The sequence below is a fragment of the Exophiala aquamarina genome, assembly GCF_000709125.1.
Source record: "Exophiala aquamarina CBS 119918 chromosome Unknown aczIA-supercont1.1, whole genome shotgun sequence".
In the NCBI taxonomy this organism is placed as follows: Eukaryota; Fungi; Ascomycota; class Eurotiomycetes; order Chaetothyriales; family Herpotrichiellaceae; genus Exophiala; species Exophiala aquamarina.
Genome location: NW_013550587.1, coordinates 1,977,208 through 2,000,567, shown reverse-complemented (window position 1 = coordinate 2,000,567; position 23,360 = coordinate 1,977,208). Strand labels below are relative to the sequence as shown.

Here is a 23,360-nt window from a genome sequence, read left to right as displayed (position 1 = left end):
GGCACAGCCCTTGTTGATAAGGTACCGTGACTCTACCGCGGGGTAATTACTTAACGCCTACGCGTAAAATACCAGTTAAGGTAACTTTGAGATACGGAGCTCAGTATCAAATACTGTCAGCCGGAAGGCGCCATACTCCGTTGTTCCTCTGCTCGTTCCTTTACAATCAACCGGAATAATATAGAATGCGGGTGAGAAGCCCAATACTCCAAGGAATACTCATGCGAAAGTCAAACATTGTCATCCTTGACAAGTCAGGAGCCTTACTAAACTTTTGGCGTCCCGAAAGATCAAGTATCCGACGTAGTATCAAGCATCGAGTCGTGTCACCAAGGACAGGGAACCGCAAAGCCCACGTGAGAGAACTCCATGGCGCAAAGCCATTGAACCCTTGCACCAAGCCATACGACTAGTTTTGGACTCTTTAGTCCAAACGCTGTAGCACCTTCAGCATGAGGTCCTTGCACAGTGAGCCAGGCTCCTGAAGAAGATGCAAGAACGCGCGATTTTCGGTGAGATTTTCGACATGGCAAGCGACATAATCGATGACAAGCTCTCGGAGTTTATCAAGATCGTCTTCCGAGTCTTCGGTCTTTTTGTATGTATACTCCAGCAGTCCAACAATGGCATCTGTGCGCTCGGAGAAGAGGTCAAATCGAGATAGAGTTAAACGGAGCCTATCCAGGGTGAGCTGTCGCAAAGGGGAGGTTTTAAACCGGTCTGCAAAGACATAGAGCCTTGCGTGAGACAGGAGAACAGGCGAAAAGTCTAAATCAGCGTCTGGTGAAGTATCAGGCTCCCAAGGTGAAAGTGCCTTGAGCCTGGCGCGGCTTGTGAATGAGTTCCACAATGTTTCTTTCTTGGTCGTTGCTCCTCGGCTTTCACCAATCGAAGGCTCTTCCAGGGGTAGTGACTCTGGGAATGGATGGTAATCCGTAAACTGCTTTCGCTTCTTTTTCATCTTCTTGGAGCTCCATCCGTTCCATGAGATCTCAGAAGGGAATTCAGTCACTTCTTCTGCCGTAGGTGCAGGTGGCTCCGCAATTGCGCAGTCTTCTGTAATACTCGGTGCTTCAGCAATAGGTTCGTCTAAAGGGACTGCCCCGGTCCCAGCCTGTAAGCTAGTCTCATCCGGATAGGGTACAGTATCTGGTTCAGCCGGAGCTCGACGGCCGTCATCATTCTCATTCATGGCAGGGAGGGCTGCTGGATGTGGAACGGAGTAACTGCCCGTGTATGCAAATTCCACAAAACGCACGAACGTGTCTTCTTCAACATCTTCAAAAATCTCGCGTTCGTTGCAGCGACTCTTAATATAAGCATCATAGAGTGTTTCAAAATGCTGCTTGATGAGTGCTTCATGGATGTAGAAGTCCTTGCGCGCAGAGCCAATTTGCAAAGAGACTGGGAACGATCCAACGAAGCTGTGAGGGTCAGACTGTTCTCCTAGCACGGACAGGATGGCGATCGGCTCACCTTAGATAGTCAAGACCCATCGTGACTTCGGTTTCTGTTTGTGCAGGAAATGGTTGTTGATGATGATGAACTGTTTCCAAGGGCACGCACTTACCTGAATAACTTACAAAAACTTGCCAGCACAGTGCACAGCAACAGCCGTAGAATCGTATACGTGGCAAGGCATTAGAAGAGCATGTGCGAGGTAGTCAATCTGGTGGAAGAATTGGCAGCAGTGCAGGTTACACCACATCATGCATGGGTGGTTCCCCAGCGGTCGAAATAAGCTATGACGGACTCGGCTTGAGGCGCGTCACGCGTTGAAGGCCGGAAGCCTCCCGGACTAACTCGTTACCGCCTAGGAGGCTCGTACTACGAGGGCGAAGGCGGGTGTCGAATACTCACATACCCGTAAGGGCTCGCAGACTTGAAGGTGTTCATCTCGGCCTCATTCATTCCACGTGTCCCCAACCTGCTACACTGTTCAATGCTATTTACTATTCACAAGCACCAGGTCCACCCACGTTCTTAAGTTGGTTGTGTGAATTGGATGCTCAGTAAGCGATTTGCCGCATGGAGACATTTCCCTTGGTACCATGAGTGCGAAGCTTCAAGCGAGAGAAGGAGACATCCAATTGTCCAAGCCCTTCTCCCTCATCATCCCAAAACCAGCAAATAAAACGCTGCCAGGTGGAAAGTCGGACAACCCCTTCGATTGGATAACGAGGGTTGACCATCTGGCTCGTCAAGAAGACGGGGCAGCCAATTACACCGCCTCATGCTGGTACTTTGCTGCTGCTCTTGAGCCAGCGATTGCTTATTTCGGAGCTCCCAACATCAACACCCTTCACATTGAGCAGTTTCTCGCCCAGAATTTGTTCGACAATGACCGTCAGTCGGATGCTGTCAGACTGTTTAACGATATTCTCGACAAATGTGCTCAAGTGAAAGCTGAGGGCGGGTGGAATTTTCGTTACACAACCGTGGCCAAGTCTGTTATTGGTTGCAGATGCGAGTTCGCGCAGGGGTTTTATGGCAAGCGCAGATTTGGCAAAGCAACGGCTGAGTTTGAACAAATCTTGAAAATCTCCCAAAATCTCCTTGGTAAGGATGGCTTGACGGCTAAAATTCAGAGCAAAGCCACCCAAGCGGCTAAGAAGAAGGCCGAGGCGTTGAAAGCAAAAAGTGTACTGTCCGACGCCTCAAACAGTTCAGCAAATAAGGGCGATCCGAACAAAGGAGAAAAGGTTCCATCCTCGCCTATAGTCACAGTCGCGAAGCCTTCTCATGGAACTGGAAAGCGAACTTCGCCAGGTCCAGGGAAAGGTGAAAAGGGAAAAGGCAGCGCATCTTCCGACGGATCACGTCCACCTTCTCGCGACGAGGGAAAGAAGAAAGCCCCCAAGAAACCGGTGGATGATAACTCGTCGTCGCACAAAGACACCAAAGTGGGCAAAGGCAATCCACCAGCACAGGGGAGTACCAGTAAGACCACAGATATCTTATTCTCAACATAACACTAAATGTACTCTACAGGCACACAAACAGCAAATGGACACTTGCAAGTTCCAGGGAAGCCTAGGTCCTCTAGCGTGGGTGGAAACCCGCGGAAACCGGAACAAAAGCCAGATAGCTCGAAACTTACGCCTGGTTCATCGACCATTCAAAGAAGGAACTCAGATGCAGGAACAAGTAGAAAGGTTGTGTACGGAAAGACTTTTGATGCCGAGGACTCTGACGGTAGGCTCACACGCGTTGGTGATCTCAAATGGGAAGATCTCAATGACTGTCATAAAGGAGTTTCGCTCTGGTCTCCAGATAAGATTATCAAAACGCACGATTTTCTTACAAACAAGTGCCGCAACAACACTCAATACGAGGATGGGATCGAGTCTCGTAAGTATAAACGACGTGTACGGATTGCGATACTCGACACTGGTATCGACATGAACCACCCAGAGATCAATGCAAGGAGGGAACGCATTAAAGGGTTCCTTTGCCAAATGGAAGGCCTTGAAAGCAAGGCCAACGAAGATACTAGTGGACACGGAACTAGCACTGCTCTACTCCTGATGCAGGTAGCGCCGGAAGCTGACATTTATGTTGCTCGAGTCTTCAGGGGAACGAAAGATGTCGTTCCCGATCAGGTTGCGCCTGCAATTGAACATGCGGTGAACTCTTGGGAAGTCGATATCATCTCAATGTCTTTCGGATTCCCGTCAAGATTGGCCAAAATGGACGATGCATTAAAGCTGGCAGCCAACAAAAACGTGTTATTGTTTGCTGCTGCTTCAAATGATGGGGCCAACGAAGATATTACCAGGGCGTGGCCAGCACGGGATGACTCGAAAGTATTTTGTATTCACGCTACCGATTTCAAGGGTTCGCCGTGGAGGGGAAATCCCCCTAGTGAGATCGCGACTTTTAATTTTGCAACTCTCGGGGAGAACGTTCTGACTACTGGGAAACAAGGCAAGATGGTTGGAAAGACCGGGACCTCTATGGCCACTCCGATTGCTGCTGCAACTGCTGCGCTACTGATTGACTTCGCCCGAGTGCCCAGAATGAAAGGGAAGAGAATTCAACATGTCGAACATGTGGCCTCCTTCCTCGGAATGAGGGCACTACTGCTGGCGTCAAGCACCAAGATTAACGACGCCAACTTCAGGTATATCAAACCATGGCATTTGTTCTCAACCCACAAATTTGAATTCGACACCATTGGGACTGCCATGGGGATTGAACTGCGCAGATATTTCGGCTAAAAGTCTCGCATCAGATATTTGCAGCGGAGAAGAAACATGCGGTATGCTTGGGATTGGAGTGCTGATACTACCAACAAGGCGGCAATGAACCCAGCTTAGATGACTCCTGCGTCGGGATTTCGCACCACACAGCCTCTGACGTATAGTTGGACAAAATGAGCAGATGAAACGGTCACTGCTAGCCACCACCAACAGCCCATGCCGGTGTCGAGGCTTCTGGCAATAGTATGATACAGGGCTCGCCATCCTCCTCGTCAAAGACGGCTTCTCCAGGGATCTTGAATTCTGCCCGGCCTGCGTCATCGTCTTCCAGGCCACCGACAACTTCAGCGAACTCTTCACCTTCTGAATCGGCGGCCTTGATCGCCTCTACTTCATCCTTAAGGTCCACCTCATCAGAATACAAGGCTCCAGTGGTGAACTTTTGTTGAACGTATTTGCTCCTAGTTCGCGAATAATGCAGCTTGTTAAGGCGGTAGGCAAACACGAAGTCCGTCGGACCCTGCACCGTCTCCGTCACTTTCCCAGTCTGTGTGTAAGATGCAGTTGGGCCAATCTCAAGGCCCGGGACATTCGGACTGATCCCAAGTTTCGCCTTAGCCCCTCTCTGTTCTGATCTCGAGCGTGTCAACCTGGCGCCGTAGGCCGTCTTCACCCCCGTCACAAGATACAGGGATCTCTTGAACCTTTGATCTCTCAAGTAAGCTAGGTTCTTCGGTGAGTTCAAGGATTCCTCGAGATACTCGACCGAAGGGTCAAACATAACCGTCTGTAGTCGATCAACTTCGATATCAAGAGCTGTCCCGCTTTTGATATTTCCACTCAAATCTCCGCCCAGTCCAAATGCAGACATGAACGATCCAAAGAGGCCCAATGAACCACCCTTTTCGTCTTGTCTCTCGCTCTTGTATGGATAGTTGGTCACCCTCAAGTCTGCGTCGGGAATGGACAAGGCTTTGTCGAGATAAGGTGGTCCTTCAGGGGCTCGTGGATCAACAATAAGCCTCCCTGGAGTGATGGTTGAACCTGGAAGAACATCTCTCGGCGCACTGAACCACTCTGGCTTGTTTTGATACATTCTTGGCTTGGGCGATACGATCAGCGTATATTTCTCTGGGATGAGCCCGTCCTGGGGCCCAGAACAAGCTCCAAATTCAAGACAATTCGGCTAGGCAGTGTCCCATGCGCTATTTCAAACAAATCAAGAGCGTTACAGATACGGAACGGACAAAAGAATGACGTTCAATTTTGGGTTTGGTTGAACGAGATCGACGACAGTTTTTGGATGCCGCCCCGGTACACCCCGCGTACCAAACCCTAGATAATGAGCCCCTGCAAACTTATGACTGGGGGGAAGCACCCATTTTCAATAAATACGGTATTAGTGCTCATCTGGAAAGCCGCCATACCTGATGAATCACCGATTGGCCGAGCCCGCAATCAGGCTGTGGGCCCTGGAGTTGTGCCCCTCCTTCAGTTTTCCAGCCGCCCGACTTTCACAGAAGTACCTCGAACTTACCGAACTCATCTCAGCCGAATTCTGGAAGAAATAACGTGGCTGGAGGGGGTGTCTGTAAGGGAGGATTCGTCATGGCCTGGCGCTGCCGCGAACCTGGGCGCCTTGGTTGCCATCCACGATACGCCTGCAACATAACCCATAATGCCGACAATCCTGTTGCGCAGCCATGTCGCTTCGCAAGTGAAGTCGTTTCCCCAGCTCTGCAACAATCAACAATCCTCCGGCTGCGTTCAACGTAAGGCTTCAAACCGTCCACAATGTCCGCCGCAGTGCGACGCGACGTCTAACACACCGACCCTCCTCCCAGTCGATACTTGCTTGATTCCACAACATCTGCCTTGTCCACATGGTGTTACAACGCCGCTCGCCGGGCGAGCAGGGCGGCAGTGGTGGCGCAGGCTACCCTCTCGAGCCAATACCACCGGCGACAGTAACAGCAACAAGCTGGGTATCGCCCAAAACGACGTTCGAAACCATCACGACCCGAACGCCCTGCGCATGCACCAGCAGCAGCAGCAGCAGCAAACCTCCACCAATCGTCGTCATCACCACATCCACGACCCCGGCCGCCGCAGCCGTGACACAATACGTCCACCACGAGAACGACGGGCTCGCACCAGGCGTGATCGGTGGGATCGTGATCGGCGCCTTCTTCGGCTTCCTGCTGCTGGTCCTGTTGTTGATCTGCTGCTTCCGCATCTTCACCGGTGGCGGTGATGACGACTCCGACTCAGACACATCTTCGCACGGGCGACGGAGGCGGCGCAGACGTATCGTGCCGATCGACCCTTACCGTCACCGCCCTGATGCGAATTTGACGTTCGTGGGCGGGGGCAATCAGCCCGAGACCAAGGTCGTGATTACCAGGTCGCAGCGGTATTTCATTCGTCCGACGACGACCATCATTAGGGAGCCTAGGATGGTCAGGACGAAGGAGACGAGGAGGGAGAGGATCGTTGTTGTCGGTGATTGATTTAATCGAGGCAGTGATGATTGATGATGGTGATGGTGATGGTGACGACGACGATGATGATCACATTTGTTCCAGGGTGAGACTGGCCAGCCAAAGGAAGGCTGCAAGATGATGACTTTGACGACTGTTGATGACGATGGACGATGTAGGGAATCGACAGGACCTTCCTACCTACCTACCTATATACAGGGCTTTGATTGAGAGCAGGACACTGCTGCATCCCGCAGGGTGTGCGCAATGGAAAGGCTCAACGGGACACATCATGTCTATGGTGGGGACCAGACCACACACGATTTTCTATGTCGAGAAAATCCTCTTCCCCCGTGTGGAGGGATCGGAAACTGAACAGGAAACAGGGAGTTGAACGGGGCGGCTTAAGTTTGTACCGTCAGGTTTTGGGAGGACTATCTGATTGTTGATACCCCTATTAGCCATTCCACGAAGGTCCCCGGGAAGAAGGGATAGTTTTCGCTTTCGCGAAGCCGAATATCAGAACATGGGCTCATGATGGATATATAGATCTATCGGGTGCTCAGATAGGAGCGAATATCAACTGTCCTGGGTTGTTTCACATTCTTCTATGGAATTGAGCTATGCTTTTTTTTTGGGCAGCAGGTTGGAACCCAATTTCAGCCCTCCATCGCATTCCAAAACCCTAAATCAAAAAACACACTCGTAAATCAAGACGACAAAAAGCTATGCGCCTGGAAAGCCATTTCCACCCATTTGCACTAACTACCCTGCTCGGCTGGCCCCGCAAACGCATTCGCTCTTCGTCTGTAGATCGAAATAGAGAAAGACAAGTACAAACACAGCGACATCACGCTGTTGAAGAATGCAGACTGACATAGGAAGACAATAGTCATAGTTGTTGCGCACTTTGACACAAAGATATCGGGCGGGGCAAGCAATCTTCCGACCAATAAATCGGCAAAATCTCACACCAAACTCGTCGTCCTCATCCCATCCCTTACTATCTCAAGACTCAAAGATTCAAAGGCGTCGTAGCATTATACCAGCTGTAGCTCATACTCCTAGCGCTCCCAGTACTGGGCGGGGGCGGGCGGTGCGCGTGCGAGGGAATATCGTAGTTATCATAATAGCGAGGATCAGCGGGCGGCGGTGGTGGGCCGGCTGCGTACATGATTATGGGGGTCTGGGGAGCGGCTTGGACGGGGCGGGCGCGTTCGTGAGAGCGATGGGAGCGGGATGAGGAAGAGTAGGACGACGAGGATGTTGTTGAGCCCGAGGATACGCTGGACATGTCGTCATGGTAGTTGTGACTGCGGTGTTTATGGTGCTTGCCGGGCCTTGATTCGTGATGGCGGCTCGAGCGTGTGGGTGAAGCAGGAGGAGAGGAGTGTTTGTGTCTCGAGGAGCGATGCTCCATCACTTCTTCTTCTTCTCCTTCCTCTTCGCTGTAGTATGGGTCATGATGAACGGGAGCCGAGACCGTTCTGTTCTTGCCTCCGATCTTGACTTTCTCGACCTGGCTGCTGTGGTTTATCCGTCCTTGAGCACGCAGTTTCTCTGGGCTCGCGTTCAAGTCATACGGGAATGCTTCTTTGGGGCCTGAGTGCTTGCCTCCGGTGGCGCCTGTCGGGAGGTGGAGCACACCCGGGTACACTTTTGGTGGTGAGCGTTTGCAGCTGAAGTATGCGAGAGGGCCTTTGAGTGCGTCGGACGGGTCGGCGGCAATGGTGCGTCGTTTGGTGGGCGATTCAGCGACTTTAACCCAGCCTTGGGGCGTGAGGATCGTGGGCATCGTGTGTATATGTGTATAAATGTGTATAGATGTGTGTGTTTGTGTGTATGTGTCAGGGTGTGGTGGATATTTGTATGGTGATGGTAGAGACGAACTGCAGGAAAAGCTCTGCAGACACGGCGAGGATTCAAACAGTAAACGAGGCACTTAACTAACTTAGGTAGATTGGGTAAGGAGAGCTTCAGCAAAAAAACAACCGGATAATGAATTCAAGGAGACAGAAGCATTGTCACTCACTCACGAGCAAAGCCCATCCTTACCTGGTGGCACTTGATCGTTGCCTGCTCAGCGGCGTGTCTAATTTCCCAGCCTCGTCTGTATGAGAAAGTAAGACCAAAATGTACGTGGCTGGGGGAAGACGAAGGACAACATATTTGCGCATATCACGTTCGATTGTTGTCGAATCAAACCCAGCCACGATTGAGGAAGGCCGAGATCAACGGCGCATGCTGGTTGTCTTACTTATCGGTGTTTGCAAAGCAGGATGTGAATATTGGGTGTGGTCAGTGTTGTGAGCATTGTCACTTCCCGAGGTGCACGGCTGTTGGCGGAGGGAAATTCTGGGGCTGAAGCATTGAGTCACGTGGTGTTGTCTTGGCACTCGTTTCACCCCCAAAACACTGCTTCTCATCGAACACCATAAACAGAGATTCTTGCGATTGAATGTTTCAGATTCAATATACTACATCCTCTGGTATGCAATACTATAGCAGAGATCTCTGAAGTCCTGTCAACCTTGCCAGGGCGAATAGGTTTGGCGCGTGGGGAAGGTCTGCTTCCACCATTTATCCCCCTTTGCCGCATTCTCAAGGGCGTGTACTCCGTACGGAGTAGCCTTCCTTGTTTCATTGATCCTATCCTGGCTCAACGACAGAGACTGGCCATCTCTGCACCTAGTTTGTGGCAAATTACTATACGTCAGATACTAGGGCGGTCATTTGACGCTCATTGATACCTGTGTGCTTTCTCGATAGATTCTCGTCGAGATCCATGATCTCTTCGCGTTTGGTCATCCCTCGCATGATCTTGATAATCTGCTTTTAAAGGTCAGATCTGCCGTGTTTGAGGAGGGATGTAACCTCCATTTTGAACCAAAGAATGCGGCCGTACCAATTTAGGAATTGGTCATTCGGCTCCCAAGCTTTTTGGCCATTCCGATTTCTTCTATGCTGTTCCGTGCTGTTTGCAGAGACCAGTTTTGGGGCTGTCATGACTGGCATTTGTTTTTGAGAGTATACCGCATCGTTCATGGGTTTCCTGTTTGGCGTCCTTGATAAGACAGGTCAATGACCGGTTAAATCATTTGATGTGCGAGAGAAGTAATAGTTGGTGTGGTCAAACTGACTGGTTTCAAGACATACAGGCATCGAGGGATTGCCTTGCCAAGCCTGATACTGACATTGTCTCATCGTCGAGTCACCCGCACAGAGTAGATTCCGTCTGCGGCGACGACAGGGGAAGATGTTCAGGATCCATGGTGATGTACGAAGGTTCCCCCGCGCCGGTGATCTGATCCTCACCATCCAGCTTCTTCACTGGAGTCACAACTGGAGAGTCGGGAGTGGTTAGCAACTCTTCTTTGACGGCGCACTTCTGGCACTGACAGATGTGGCTGCTGCTCGCGCGCTCGAGAAACATAGCCACCTTCTTGCTTCCTAGGGTCGACCACAGCTTGGACTCAATGGCAGATCCGTCAATCGTTTGTGGAAAGAAGCCAGACACATCATGTGGTAGTGCCAGCGTGTGTAGCGGCGGGGAACCTGGTTTCGTCCGCCTGTCGATCCAGTGTGTTTCGATCTCCTGTTCGGATGGGTCAATCCCGGATCGGAGAACTCGGTATTTTATCAAATCGGCGCCGTCAACTTCATATGTCCTGAGGCACAGTTGGTCAAAGTGGTCTCAGGTCCAGGATAATGACTTACATTTCGAACTTTTGGGTCTCTTCATTCCATTTGAAAGGATTGCAACCCAAAAGATGTAGGCGTGCTGTGTTCGGAATCTCATGACAGCTCTTGACTTCAGGAACATTCGCGCCAGCCTCCTCAAGAGTCATGATACTTTCCGAGACTTCTGCAGCTGCCATGGTTTCCCACTTCCCTTCAGTGCGCTCCCATCGCCGAATTAGAGCAATGGCTTCTCTTCTTATGCGCGGGTCACGACAGCGTAAAGCGACCATACCGATGACAGCGATGTAGTGTGCGTCGAAGCCAACGCAGTTGGCCAACGTATCGGTTAATGTCTGGTCCATGTACAGATTGCAAAACTGACTGCCAATATCAACGAGAATCTGGAACTTATCATTGTGCTCGTCGAATGACGTCTCAGCTCTGAAGGGCTTGCATTCTAATCGGACTATCGCCGCCCAATATTGCATTTGCATGTGATATAGTCCCAGGTCAAAGTGTGCAGTTGATCCTGGCGTGAAACAGGAACACGACCGATCTGCGCGAGTGAGAAATTCCTGGAAAATGCCATACCACCGATATAGCAAGCGTCTCCCCTGGGCAAGGGTCTCGTCGTCGGATTTGGGCCATGGGAATTCGTCGTGGTTCGATTGCAGCTTTGCGCAGACGGCATGAAGTACATTATAGAAATAGTAGCGGGCAGTCCGGAGGTCACCAAACCGGTCAGGCATATAGGTTGAGTAACGACTCTTTTTAGAGGGAATCATTTGCAATAGGCTTGTAGCGAAAACTTGTAACTGGCTCAGCACAGGTACAATACGTTCTTCCAGTCTGATCGATGTTTCATTGACACCAAGGTGAGGAGGATGAGCGGCCTTCCAGTTTGACAATATCCGTAGGCCAGCTTGAAGATGAGCCAGTGCGGAAGCCCACTCGCCACGTACATTCTCAAAGAAAGAGAAGAGAATGATAGAAAGAAGGATCTCCTCAATATCAGACTCAGCGGTGGACCTTAGGATACCGTTAATGGACTTATTGTACTGTTGCAATGCAAACTTGTGTTTATCGGACCGTCGACACTCATCCAAGTGATCCACGCCTTCGTGATACGATCCGATGGCAACCAAGGCATGCCGGACGATATCTCGTGAGTAGCCAGCTTGAATTACTAAGCGACTCCAGAAGCCATCGGCAGCAACACTGCTGATTTGCGAGGCTGTGCGGTCGCGGTAATAGTGAAAACTCCATCGTTCATCTTTGTCCTCGCTGATTTCGAAGAGCAAAGGTTTGGGTAAATTGTACCCATCACAGCGTCTGCCCGTTGTGGTGCACCTTTTGCAGGCAGGCTTGGCCTCGTCGCATTTCACGCGTCGTGCTCTTTCCGGATCACGCGGATCGTCAGCTACGAATCTTGCATTATATTTTGATAGAGAATAAATAGAGAAGACTTACTTGCACGTTACACACCCACTCCGGACTTTGGGGGCATGCCTTTTTAATCTAGGTGGAGCAGTTATGTTGAGAGAGAAGGATGGCACTCGCCCAAATTGAGAATGAACAAGTGCATCATTCTCCACTGGCATGTACCATTCGGTGGAGACCATTGAGGTGAGAAACGAGGGGGGCGACCATTCAATCCATCAAATAAAGAATTCTTCTTTCGACAGAGAAGGAAAATGAGGATAAGAAATAAAAAACGTTAACTCTGCAACGTCTACCAAACGTGGAAGAAGATCGAAGGATGGCCGATCAATTTAGCACCTGCTTCAGTCCAAGGATGAGGGATGCAGGTCTCGAGAAGATCAAGGGGCAGACCCTCATGCAAGTTGCAATGCACAAAACGGCGTATTGAAGCTGTGGACAGTGTAATAAGCATCGAGACGATTCTACAGTGCTTAAAAGTCTTGACTAGGGGCGACTACCTCCACAGTCTCGGAGGGTTGGCTGCCTGATAGGAGAGAAGGGTGCCCCGGGACAATCGAGTACAGGCTATGGTTAATTTCGGCTTGGAGGTCCATGAAGGTGTACGGTGCAGCCTGAATGCCATGGTCTCTTGAAAAAAACGAGGGTGAACTGGCTGGGGAGGGGCCGATGGGGGGCCTTACGGAGTTTCTGATAAGAACAGCCGCTGGTCTGAAGCTGAGCTAAACCACTTGCGGCGTACCCGTGTCCGTACGGGTCTGTAGCCGTACAGTACATAGCCAAACCATCAACGGCAGCTTCAATTCGTTCGTTCATTCCGTAGGTGACCCGGGGCCGAATGTATTTCATATCTGGTCAGCAAGTTGTTCATCAAAAGTACCTGATCGGCGGCTTGAAGAACCATTAAGAGCAGCAATTACCCACCTGGGCCAGTGACGCCCGCCTGTACTAGGACTCTGCAAGGCTTGTTTGGAAGTCAGCAAGTAGACTACCGAGTATGGCGTATAGATGGCCCTAGTAAGCCAATAAGGAACCCCAATCATACCTGCCTACGAGGTCTGCTTCCAACGATCCTCGTCGACAGGTGAACACTGAACAAACCGAGGCCAGGTCTTGGTAGGAAAAACCCGACACAGCCTTGCGCGCAGAGCCTTGCGCGGAAGAAGGTCCGGATCACGTGCACAGCTGTCTTTCCCCCTGAAGTCTCAACCGCCCACTCACCTACTCCCAGGAAGTCAACTTACACGCACACGCCCTTGTACCAGCACCGGATATTCAACGGAATAGACTAACGTCTCACATACACCGTCTCGGCAACTTGATACTCAAGTGGATAATCTCCTCAAGAAAGCCTGCACAAAACACCCAACCGCCACGCCTAGAAAAAGATGTCAACTTCGCCCTCCCCAGCATCACCACCACCAACAGATCTCCCGCCAACACCATCACCATCCCCATTCAACTACATACTCTCATTCCTGCTCGTTGGGATCTGCTGGGGCTTCACGACGCCGTTCATCCGCAAAGCCGCCGTGAACTACAAGGCACCGAGCCACGCATCCATTACAGACCCGTCGCGACCGTGGCTGTCGCGCCAGGTCGCGAAGGCTTTCTACACCGTGCTGGGCCTGCTGCGGAGCCCCGGCTACGCGGTCCCTCTACTGTTGAACCTGACCGGGAGTATCTGGTTTTTTTTGTTGGTTGGACAGGCTGGTACGTCCGCGCTTTTCCATCCAAATCTGCAATGCCATGATATGCTCCAGGCCCAGCTCTGTACTGACGTTCTTTTTTTTTTAAAACCTCAGAGTTGTCATTGACGGTGCCGATCACGAACTCATTGGCGTTTCTTTTCACCGTGTTGGGCGAGTGGTTTGCGGAGGGGAAGATGATCACCCGCGATACCTGGGTCGGCATGACGTTTGTCTGTGGCGGTATTGCGCTGTGCGTTTACTCGAAGCTTTGAGCGGCCTTTGTTGCCCGTTGTGAGCGTCCAGGGATGGTTATAAGAATGCTTTGGGCGGAAGCTTGATTCAAGCTCTTTTGATCGGTTTGTTCCTTAGTCGATTCATGCGTACGTCAGTTGAGAAGGTCAAGCTGGAGCGTTTCTACTACGTCAGCACTGGTTAGTAAAATGGTCATGGATGGTCTACACGGAACTGAGACTGAGCGAAGAAGAAAATATTTATTTACTGAAAGGGCCTCGATTACTGTTATTCTGTTCTGTACATGTCAGGCCAAGTTGTTTGAGGAGTCCAGGGGTCATGATCGCAAGGCTCGCTACCCAAATTGCTACACTGTCCAACCAACCCTTTTGGCAACAAAAGTAGGGGTATCGGTCCAGTCATAAACGCAAATTCCTCCAGAACCATGACTGGATTATAAACGCCAGAACGCCAAACGAATGCACCCCTCTCGTGCTTTGTGATCAAAACCTCGTCACTCGTTATACATCGGGAAGAAGCTGCTTTCATCATACACCACGGAACTAAGACCAGTCAGTAACCCCATTCAACGTTGGGTTCAGAAAAGCTCGCCACTTACCAATCTCACAATCAAAAACCAACATGCCCCAATGAATCTAAAAAGCGACAGACCTGCAACAGACCATAGAATGACGGCCAGGTAAACGGTTGAATTCTGCTGCGTGGTTTGGTCGGTATTGATTCTTTGGAATCCTGCCACATTCAAAACGGCGGCAACCAGAATAAAATTGGTCAGCATCCATATGGTTACGACATTGCTTCGGAAAGACTTGTAGTAGTCTTCCTGTTTGTCAGCTGGAGTTTGGATTTTGACCTCCTTAATTGGTTTTGTGGCAAATTTTTTCAGTTCTGTCTCATATTGCGCATTGAGATCACCATCATCCTGTGGAATCAAGACATCGACCATCCCGCCTGGTTTGACGTTGACACTCTGGAGTTTCTCTGCCTTGTCGTCTCCTTTGGTTCCCCATGTGATATCATGAGTGTTGCAGAATGCGTAGATGTTCAAGACGTTGATATAAGTCGGCGTGAGGACGATGTATTGAATGAAGCATGTGAACATATGCCATGGGTCGAAGAACAAGAAGCTCGCCACAAACCACAAGACATATGTACTTGCTAGTGAGACAATCAGGCTGAAGAATGTACTGTTGTTAAAGATGCTGGAGAAGGAGAAGTCATCTTCATTGACTTCTGTCTGGATGGCTCGGACAGTCAGAAAGACCGAGGCAAATGTAAGCCACACCATCAGGATGGACCAGAAAATCACCATCATCAAGTACGATTTCTTAGAGCCTTGAGGCCGATTACCCAATGACAGGATAAAACAATAGAGCAGGGTCCCCAGATAGACAAATTCGAAGATGACACCTAGAACAGTCCCCGCGGTTCCGAGGGGTCCTGGCGATCCAAGAGAACCAGTCAAAAGACGAAAGACCAAGAAGAAGTTTCCAATGGCGAACCAGGCGAAAAGCATGTTGATGGTTTGATAAACGAATTCAATCAGGAACATGAATTTCCGAATGGCACTGTGATCACTTCGCCACAGTTGATAGACGTGAACAACAGCGTATACAGCAGCGAAGAAGGAACCATTGAGCCAACGTCTCCGTTGAAGGACGAATTCAGCAATCTGGTCCGGAACGTCGGTTTCTCCAGTGGCGGACTTGACATATTGCAGAATCCATCGACAGTTGCGCTTGCTGACCAGTTCGAAGCAGAGAATACGATCTTCAGCCAGATACATATTTGCCGTGAAGACACCAGCGTCAGCGTGCATTGTTTCACCCTTGAAATACTTTTCCAGCGGACCTTCACCATTTTTGTCGTTCTGTAAAGCAATGTATCGGTAGGCGGAGAAGGCACCAGGAAGCACGGAGATAAAGCCGAAGGCAGATTCGAGCGGCTTGTCCAGAATGTTTGACATCTTGTATTCAAAGTTCTGAGTGGCGACCAGAGGATTATAAAGCTTTTTGCCGTGGTCCAACATGACCTTGATCTCACCACAAGCACCACCACACATTGGTTCGAGATCGAAAGCCTTCCAAAGCTGGTAAATTGAGTCCTTGCCAGGCTTTGTTCCGGCATCGAGTAGGACACAAATGTTGGGATCTAGAACACGACCAAACGCCTGGAAAAACCATCGGTGGGAATTGATTTTCTTCTGATTCTTTTCTTTCAGGCAGAAGAGCAATTGCACGGGAGTGGCACCTTTCGGTCTTAGAGAGACTTGGGTTCCCTTGAGGTCCAGGCCGACTTGAGTGGTATACTCGTAGATGTGAGCCGTGACATCTTTGCCATTAACCTGTTGCTTAGCAATGCCATCTTGGTACACACCGAGACCAGCCAGGACCGCCTTGGTTCTTTCGTTGATCTTAGCACGACCATCGCTAACGATGCAGACCACGATTTTCTTCCAGGCTTCTTTGTCCCATGTCTTGCTGTTCGGTCGATTGCACATGTACTCGATGTTCTTAAAGACGCCCATCATGGTCCGAGTGAAAAGAAACTCGTCTTCGTTATACATGGTGACGACAATGAAGAGCTCGGTCTGTCGGGGCTTCGCGAAGAGACGTTGGCGCAAGGTGAAGCGCTCGTCATAGAAGTCTTTGGGATCGCAGGTGGCGGCGGAATATCTCATGTGCGTGAACTCATCTCTCTCCGGTGGTTTTGCATGAGGGACATTGGCCAACAGCCGGGGCGGAACAGGACAATCAAGAACAAGGTTCCCGTTAAACAACTGGACTTCTTTTACCGTCTTCCACCGGCGTATCGGAGCGGGGGAGGGAGTCGGGCGATCGTCATGGTAGCCATCATATTCGCCCATTCCCGGCTGCGAGTGCGGATCAGGACCATATGCACTGTCAGGCTGGAGGATAGGAACTTGGTCATTGTCGTTCCGATAAGCCTGGTCCGGTGTGGGATATGGATCAAGAGCATAGTCGCCTTGGGGACGGGGGTCATATGGCTGGGTGTAGTAGCTGTCATGATGGTCTTCAGGAGAGACGATGTAGTCATTCCTGCCATAGCCCTGGTCCCCGGGCTGACCTGCCTGTTGCTCATAGGCGGTATTATGCCCATGAGAATTGTGAATGTTCTCGACCGAATAGGTGGGCTGCATGGCTAACCGGTCATTGGAGGCTAGGGGCATTTGCAAGTGAAGGTGCTGTCTTGAGAAGGACTCGTCGGGATGTGCATAGGGCTGGAGAGGGTGAGCAGGTGAAGGAGACCTGGAATCGTACTGACGTCCGTCCCGATTCGGACTACCTGAGCAGGAGAGTCAGTAAGGTACTACTGCCAGAAGAAGAGAGGGCTGTAGGAGGGATAGTTACCAAGTCGGTCATACGCCATTACTGCTGCTGCGACCAGCCTGGAAGGTGGCCCGTTCGCGCAAGGGTGGAATGTGTAGGAGGAGCCTGAGGAGTGTCTGGTATGAGTATGACTATGGGGATTGGTACGGAATTAGGAAAACGGCTTTGGATATTAGACTTCCAGGCCGCGCAAGAAGGATAATGATAATGATGGTGGGTGATCGATGATGTGTGGAGCAAGTGTTTACCTGCCCCCGTTTTGGCGGTGGAGCGATGGGTAAGATTTTGGCGTGAAGAGGAGGATGACGGCGAGGCAAAGGCAATATTTGGATACAAGAGAATGGACTGGGAATAGATGACAAGTAGTTGATGACGGCAGACGGAGAAATATGGAGCTGGGAATTGGAATAACAGAAGTGAGCAGTAAGATACCTACCGCTGCTAGTATTTCGTTGTTGGAAGCGCAGTTGAATACTGTGTCTGGACGTCCGCATGAAGCTTGGAGGGAGTGTTTCGGTCCCCTAGCGACTCTGCATGCGGTTACCCTGAGGGATGTTCGGAGCGCGTCACTGCGGCAATACGAGTACAAGGCAGAGTAGCCTAGCAGCCGCAGGGCACCACGAGGCTTACCAGCTTAACGACTTGACGATCCAGTTAGTGAGCCAAGCCCTTATAAATTATGGGTCCCAGTGCCCTCGGGCCAACCCTGGGAGTGCGGCGCGGGCGATGCTATGTGCATAGTTATTGGTGCTTATGGGCACCCACCCAAGCCCTGATGCACAACCCCCGACGCCTAACGCGCAGCAGTTCTATTTTTCGAAACTCAGGTTGTCATGGGCCATGGCGCATCAGATCTGCAGGGCAGGAGCTTTAATAGGAATCATGGGACCTGAGGGACGGTAACTCCGAATACATTCCTTAGCCAGAAGCCACTTTCGTTCATCTCTCCGTACTCGTAGTATTAAGTCCCTTCACCTTCTGTGCCACACCATAATCAGACTTTTGTACGGAGTACACTTCGCAATTTGCACTGCATATGCGAGTCCCTGTGGCGGTGCCCGCCTGTTTCATGTTTGCCTGTGTCGGGTTATTTGCTGCGAGCTATCCGTGCTCGTACTCCGTACTATGCGGAACATCAATTAATCCGCGTCCGAACCCCCAGAGAACCATCGGGGGGTCCTTATGTAATATCGTTATCCATCCATCCCATCCCCGTCACAATCAAGATCCCCCAATCGGGAAGTATCTCTTATTCAAGTTTCTAGGATCCTCAAAGTCAAGAGACACTCTCGCGGTATGTTTTTCTAGAATAAAATCCTTCACACCTTCGAGTCTGCACCTTACGCAATCAATTGGATTAGCACATCAATAAAACCTGAAATTCTTGCGCCTCGTCCTCTTGATTCTATCAGCCACGCAATCCCCCTGATCAACCGACGACTGCGCCCCTCCCGCCGCCACTCCACCATGGCAGATTCCAATGCCAAAATATCCGTTCTCTTTGTCTGCCTGGGCAATATCTGTGAGAACTACTCCGTACTGGCATCCATAGTGACATAGACGCGTCCACTAATCAGGAAAGCAGGTCGGTCTCCCATGGCAGAAGGTGTTTTTCGCTCCCTGACCAAAACAAATCCGCGAATTGCTCAAATTGACTCAGCTGGCACCGGTGCATATCATACTCTTGATCCACCTGATGACCGAACAATGGCCACGCTGCGAAAGCACAAGATCACTGACTACGACCATGGTGCACGCCAGGTTCTGGGAGTCGACTTTGACAGATTCGACTACATATTCGCCATGGATCAGCACAACTTGAGAGATCTCCAGAGAGTGCAGCGAAGGGTTGAAAGCAGGGGACAGAAGAGCAGGGCTAAACTCATGCTCTTTGGTGAGTACGGTGGTGGTAAAAGACCCGAGGAAGTCAGCGATCCCTATTATGGTGCCAATAACGGCTTCGACACTGTGTTTGAGCAAGTCTCACGTTTCTCAAACCACTTCCTCAAGGAAGTGGTGGATAAGGGCGAATGAAGACGAACCAAATGCTGAATGCACGAACGCATAGCGACGGCGCTGGAGGGGCAAACATGGTGTCTGTCTACATGGATAGATCCAGGGTTGACACTTATCACAGTGCATCCCCATTAGGCTTGAACAATTCGGCGGCTCCGAGTTTCTGTAGACAGGTACCTCGGTATTGATATATTCTGTATACTACACGAGTATACGATTCATGGTATAGATACCGGGACGGAGTTTCCTTCACCCGGGCATGGGGCTGCCCCGCCAAGTGTTACCTCGTCCGTCCACCGTCCGTCCTTCGTATGGGAGGCCACCACCAAAATCTATACTCCGTCCCCTACCAAATGATGATGACATCCTCCGTCCGTGTGCGAATGGGGACTAAGGACAAGCCACATCTACTTTACACAGTGCCAATCCCAATCTCCGGCTTGCTGAGTTAGCCACGGCAACTTCGGCTGGTGGTCAGGCCTCGTTACCAACATTTCTCGCATACCTCACTTCCCTACTCGCAATTCGCTGCTCCCATTTCATAATTCTTCCTGCTGCATTATACATGCGACGCGGCGCTTGTCAGCGCCTGCTTCTTTTCAAACACTCTCCAGAACTCCCAATTCAAAGGCTGCCCTCATACCGACCTCTGCGGCCCCAATACCCACCTCAAACCCATATCGTCCAAAGGAATCGTCATTTTAGCACCTCAAAGTACTCCGCCAAATCAGTCGCCAAATCCCACCCTCTGCAGGCTTCAACTTCTTCATACTTTCTATTCTTTGCCGTAGCATGTGGCAGTGCGTTCCTTGTTGATTATCTTGTGCGCAGCAAATCACACCGGGCACACGACACCCACAGCCCCTCCCTCGATTGCCGCGCCCTTGATCCTCCCACAAAGGGTAACACCGACCCCTTCTACACAGACATGCCCATCCCACCAGGCCATGTAGGCAACCTGTCGCCAGATCAAGAAGCCAAACTACGCGAATTCTGGGCGGTCGTTCTGAAAGTCTTCGGCGTTGAGAACCCTCATCATGTCGGCGGAACAGAGACACCTTTGACCGAGGATGCAAATTCCATGTCTGAAGCAGATGCCAAAGAAAAAAAGAAGCCGAAAAAGCGATTGGGTCTGTTTAGGAAACACGACGAGAAAGAGTCTAGTAACGGCGCCATCACTCCCACGAAGGATCCAAGCGCACACACAGAGGCCGATGATAAGTATGGACAAGTCAAGGAGTATCAACAAATTCTAGCCACCTCAAGCCCCGAATCCTTGCGGACCACTTTCTGGAGCATGGTCAAGGCCGACCATCCCGACAGCCTTCTACTAAGATTCCTTAGAGCGCGGAAATGGGACGTGGACAAGGCTTTGGTCATGTTGGTCTCTACCATGCGATGGCGGAGCCAGGAACAGCATGTCGACGACGATGTAGTGTTTAAAGGTGAAGGGGGTGCTTTGGAAGACTCGAATTCCAGCGATCCGGCTGTCAAAAAGGAAGGTGAGGACTTCTTGACCCAATTAAGGTTGGGTAAGAGCTTTCTGCACGGTGCAGACAAGGAAGGACGGCCGTTATGCTTTGTCCGAGTTCGGTTGCACAGAGGTGGAGAACAGACTGAGCGGAGCTTGGAACGTTATACAGTCTATGTCATTGAAACCGCTCGACTAGCGCTAAGGCCTCCGGTTGAGACTGCTGTGAGTTACGCTGAGCCCCTTGCCATATGTCTGCGACACACTCACTGACTGTCCATTTAGTGCATAGTATTCGACATGTCTCATTTCACCATGGCAAATATGGATTACACACCTGTTAAATTCATGATCAAAATCTTCGAAGCCAACTACCCTGAATCGTTGGGTGCAGTGCTGGTTCACAAAGCTCCCTGGATCTTCCAAGGAATATGGAAAATAATTCGAGGTTGGCTCGACCCTGTTGTTGCTGGTAAAGTGCACTTCACATCCAGCGTGGAGGATTTGGAAGAATTCATTCCCAAATCCCAAATCATTAAAGAATTAGGAGGCGCCGAGGACTGGGAGTATCAATACGCAGAGCCAGTTCCCGGCGAAAACGATGCAATGAAGGAGGAGGCGCCACGAAAAGCACTCGAAGAAGCACGAAACATCGAGGTGCAAAACTACCAAAAGAAAACATATGAATGGATCGCCAAAGGGACCGGCCCCGAGGCAGAACAAACCAAAGAAGAGCGGAACACTATCGCCAAATCGCTGAACGAGAATTACTGGAAGTTAGACAAGCATATCAGAGCAAGGACGTATTATGATCGCACAAACATGATCGCCCCGGACGGGAAAATCAATTTCTACCCACCGGCCCCAGGCGAGGGAATCAACGAAAAGGTAGAACCGGCGACAGTGAAAGCACCGCCGCCAGTTGCAACAGTCGAGTCAAGTCCCGATGATGTAGATTAGAGCCAACTCTATTTATTTTAGATAATAGACGGACTTCCACTATTCTCGGACAACCCTGCCTTTTGGTCTTGATTAATACGACGTACCCGCGAACAGACCATCTTCTTCTTACATGGTCCATTTTGAAAAGAAAGCACTTTTGCAATTATGCAAAACCCAAGAATGGCCGTGACTAAACCATTGGGACATCGGATCCATTCTCTCCAGTTTCGATACGTGAGTTTAACTTGGTCATTGCGCTCGCTATTTACCCTGAACGTCAGCCTGCAGGGCATATTGGCCTCGAAGCCTTGCATGAGCGGATGTAATTACGAATCCTCAGCCGTCAGTACGACAGTGTAACGCTACTCCTTGTTAGTTCACACGAGTAGGCTATCTCTTCTCTTCGGGAGCAGGGCAATCGACCTCAGGCTGGCTGTGCTGCCATTTTCACCTCCTCACCTCTATGAAATGAAGACAAACTACTACGAGGTTACGTAACTCGATGAAAGGGAGTACGAGTACTCACTCATGTTCAACGGAACCAAATGAACAAGCTAGTTCTATTTTCACTAATTTCTTTCTATTCCACTTTCAACCTAGAGAAACAACTTCGTTGCGGGCATTAACCCACTCCGGCAAATTCGATCTTGTTCATACTGTACAGTAGTTGCTCCACCTCGGCGGGTCAGTCGTGTCGGTTATGACCTCGCGAGGCAGGACGAGGCGACATCCCTTGCTTTTCTTATTCTCACAGAGGTTTAGAGAGCTGAGTATCCGGCAAGTTATTGCCGGTCCCTTCCATGGACCGCTCCAGGCCCATACACGACCAATCATTTCCTTGGTTGGGACATCGGAAATATTGCGGGTACGCGAGGTATCAGATTCCTAATGGGACCACATGTGCACCATTGCCTGGTACAGCGTCCTTCGTCCTCCAGCATAATGCAACCTTACGTCGTTGTGCATCATGTCTCGCCTCCGCTTTATCATATCGGATCTCCAAAGCTCTCGTTTAATTGGCAATGTATCCACCTCCCAAACCAAATATAATGACTCCCTGTATTCCCCCGTTCCCCTGTCCACTAATGAGAGCGGTGTAGGGCCGCTCAAAATCTGACAGAAGAGGACATCCTAGTGTCGATCCTTTTGTCATGCCCGTAACCTTTGCCTAACTCAGGATTGCTTGAATACTTTCTTGTCTCCTGCCCAGAGACAGGCAATGAATGGTACGAATTCCGTTTGGTGGGTGGGGGCGCATGACCCTTCGCTTACTACACGGGCCGGTAAGTCAGTAGTAAGTCCGACCATGTCACATTTTCCCATGTTATCTCATCCTATGTAAGCCGCCGCTTCTGGAATGTTGGACCTTTTCCCACCTCGGCAGTCTTCTTGCTAACATCATCGTGAGCTGCTCTCGTCGGATGACCTTGTTTGCTTCATTTTCTCTCGACCCGATCTCCCGTGGACAAGGCTACCTTGATCCCTGAAAACGCCGATTGCCTTGTCAGAGCCTGGCATCTAGTTCTAGGCACCATCTAGCATGGCAAGCACATACGGGTCTGCAGAGCTGTCTCCACAGGAGGAAACACTGCTGTTTATCCACAGTCTTCAAGAACATCTGGCAAAATCAAACTTCACCAGCACCATAGTTGAGGCAAAGTCGCAAACCGCATCTCAAACTACACAGCGATCGACAACGGCAGACTCAACATTAGCTGCAGGTTCATCTATCGAGTCGTCCTCTTCGTCAGTGATGACCAGTGCGAACAATGACCGACTTTACTCGGCGAGGATCACGAGGCTGAAGCCACCAAGGTCGGCCAAGTAGCCTCAAT

General features: G+C 50.5%; 10 protein-coding genes across 10 annotated transcripts; 5 read left to right on the top strand and 5 right to left on the bottom strand.

Annotated features, from left to right (window-relative positions):
* Positions 1-424: 424 nt before the first annotated feature.
* On the bottom strand, positions 425-1,496 carry A1O9_00708 (uncharacterized protein; the record flags this gene model as incomplete). The annotated part of the gene is made up of 2 exons (XM_013409871.1): positions 425-1,424; positions 1,477-1,496. 2 exons carry the CDS (start codon positions 1,494-1,496, stop codon positions 425-427), a joined length of 1,020 nt encoding a protein of 339 aa, XP_013265325.1.
* Positions 1,497-2,051: 555 nt separating this feature from the next.
* On the top strand, positions 2,052-4,220 carry A1O9_00707 (uncharacterized protein; the record flags this gene model as incomplete). Its single annotated transcript, XM_013409870.1, has 2 exons — positions 2,052-2,940; positions 2,992-4,220. The coding sequence occupies 2 exons, from the start codon at positions 2,052-2,054 to the stop codon at positions 4,218-4,220; spliced, it is 2,118 nt and encodes a 705-aa protein (XP_013265324.1).
* Positions 4,221-4,398: 178 nt separating this feature from the next.
* A1O9_00706 (uncharacterized protein) lies at positions 4,399-5,298 on the bottom strand (the record flags this gene model as incomplete). Its single annotated transcript, XM_013409869.1, has 1 exon — positions 4,399-5,298. One exon carries the CDS (start codon positions 5,296-5,298, stop codon positions 4,399-4,401), a length of 900 nt encoding a protein of 299 aa, XP_013265323.1.
* Positions 5,299-6,274: 976 nt separating this feature from the next.
* Positions 6,275-6,712, top strand: A1O9_00705 (uncharacterized protein; the record flags this gene model as incomplete). The annotated part of the gene is made up of 1 exon (XM_013409868.1): positions 6,275-6,712. A coding segment is annotated over one exon (438 nt), but the record flags the coding sequence as incomplete, so codon positions are not given.
* A 985-nt stretch (positions 6,713-7,697) lies between these two features.
* On the bottom strand, positions 7,698-8,477 carry A1O9_00704 (uncharacterized protein; the record flags this gene model as incomplete). Its single annotated transcript, XM_013409867.1, has 1 exon — positions 7,698-8,477. The coding sequence occupies one exon, from the start codon at positions 8,475-8,477 to the stop codon at positions 7,698-7,700; it is 780 nt and encodes a 259-aa protein (XP_013265321.1).
* Positions 8,478-9,893: 1,416 nt separating this feature from the next.
* On the bottom strand, positions 9,894-11,870 carry A1O9_00703 (uncharacterized protein; the record flags this gene model as incomplete). Its single annotated transcript, XM_013409866.1, has 3 exons — positions 9,894-10,350; positions 10,400-11,783; positions 11,849-11,870. The coding sequence occupies 3 exons, from the start codon at positions 11,868-11,870 to the stop codon at positions 9,894-9,896; spliced, it is 1,863 nt and encodes a 620-aa protein (XP_013265320.1).
* A 1,321-nt stretch (positions 11,871-13,191) lies between these two features.
* A1O9_00702 (uncharacterized protein) lies at positions 13,192-13,766 on the top strand (the record flags this gene model as incomplete). The annotated part of the gene is made up of 2 exons (XM_013409865.1): positions 13,192-13,516; positions 13,609-13,766. The coding sequence occupies 2 exons, from the start codon at positions 13,192-13,194 to the stop codon at positions 13,764-13,766; spliced, it is 483 nt and encodes a 160-aa protein (XP_013265319.1).
* A 557-nt stretch (positions 13,767-14,323) lies between these two features.
* A1O9_00701 (chitin synthase 2) lies at positions 14,324-17,136 on the bottom strand (the record flags this gene model as incomplete). Its single annotated transcript, XM_013409864.1, has 2 exons — positions 14,324-17,052; positions 17,118-17,136. 2 exons carry the CDS (start codon positions 17,134-17,136, stop codon positions 14,324-14,326), a joined length of 2,748 nt encoding a protein of 915 aa, XP_013265318.1.
* Positions 17,137-18,563: 1,427 nt separating this feature from the next.
* A1O9_00700 (uncharacterized protein) lies at positions 18,564-19,130 on the top strand (the record flags this gene model as incomplete). Its single annotated transcript, XM_013409863.1, has 2 exons — positions 18,564-18,618; positions 18,682-19,130. 2 exons carry the CDS (start codon positions 18,564-18,566, stop codon positions 19,128-19,130), a joined length of 504 nt encoding a protein of 167 aa, XP_013265317.1.
* A 910-nt stretch (positions 19,131-20,040) lies between these two features.
* A1O9_00699 (uncharacterized protein) lies at positions 20,041-21,543 on the top strand (the record flags this gene model as incomplete). Its single annotated transcript, XM_013409862.1, has 2 exons — positions 20,041-20,808; positions 20,869-21,543. 2 exons carry the CDS (start codon positions 20,041-20,043, stop codon positions 21,541-21,543), a joined length of 1,443 nt encoding a protein of 480 aa, XP_013265316.1.
* Positions 21,544-23,360: the final 1,817 nt, after the last annotated feature.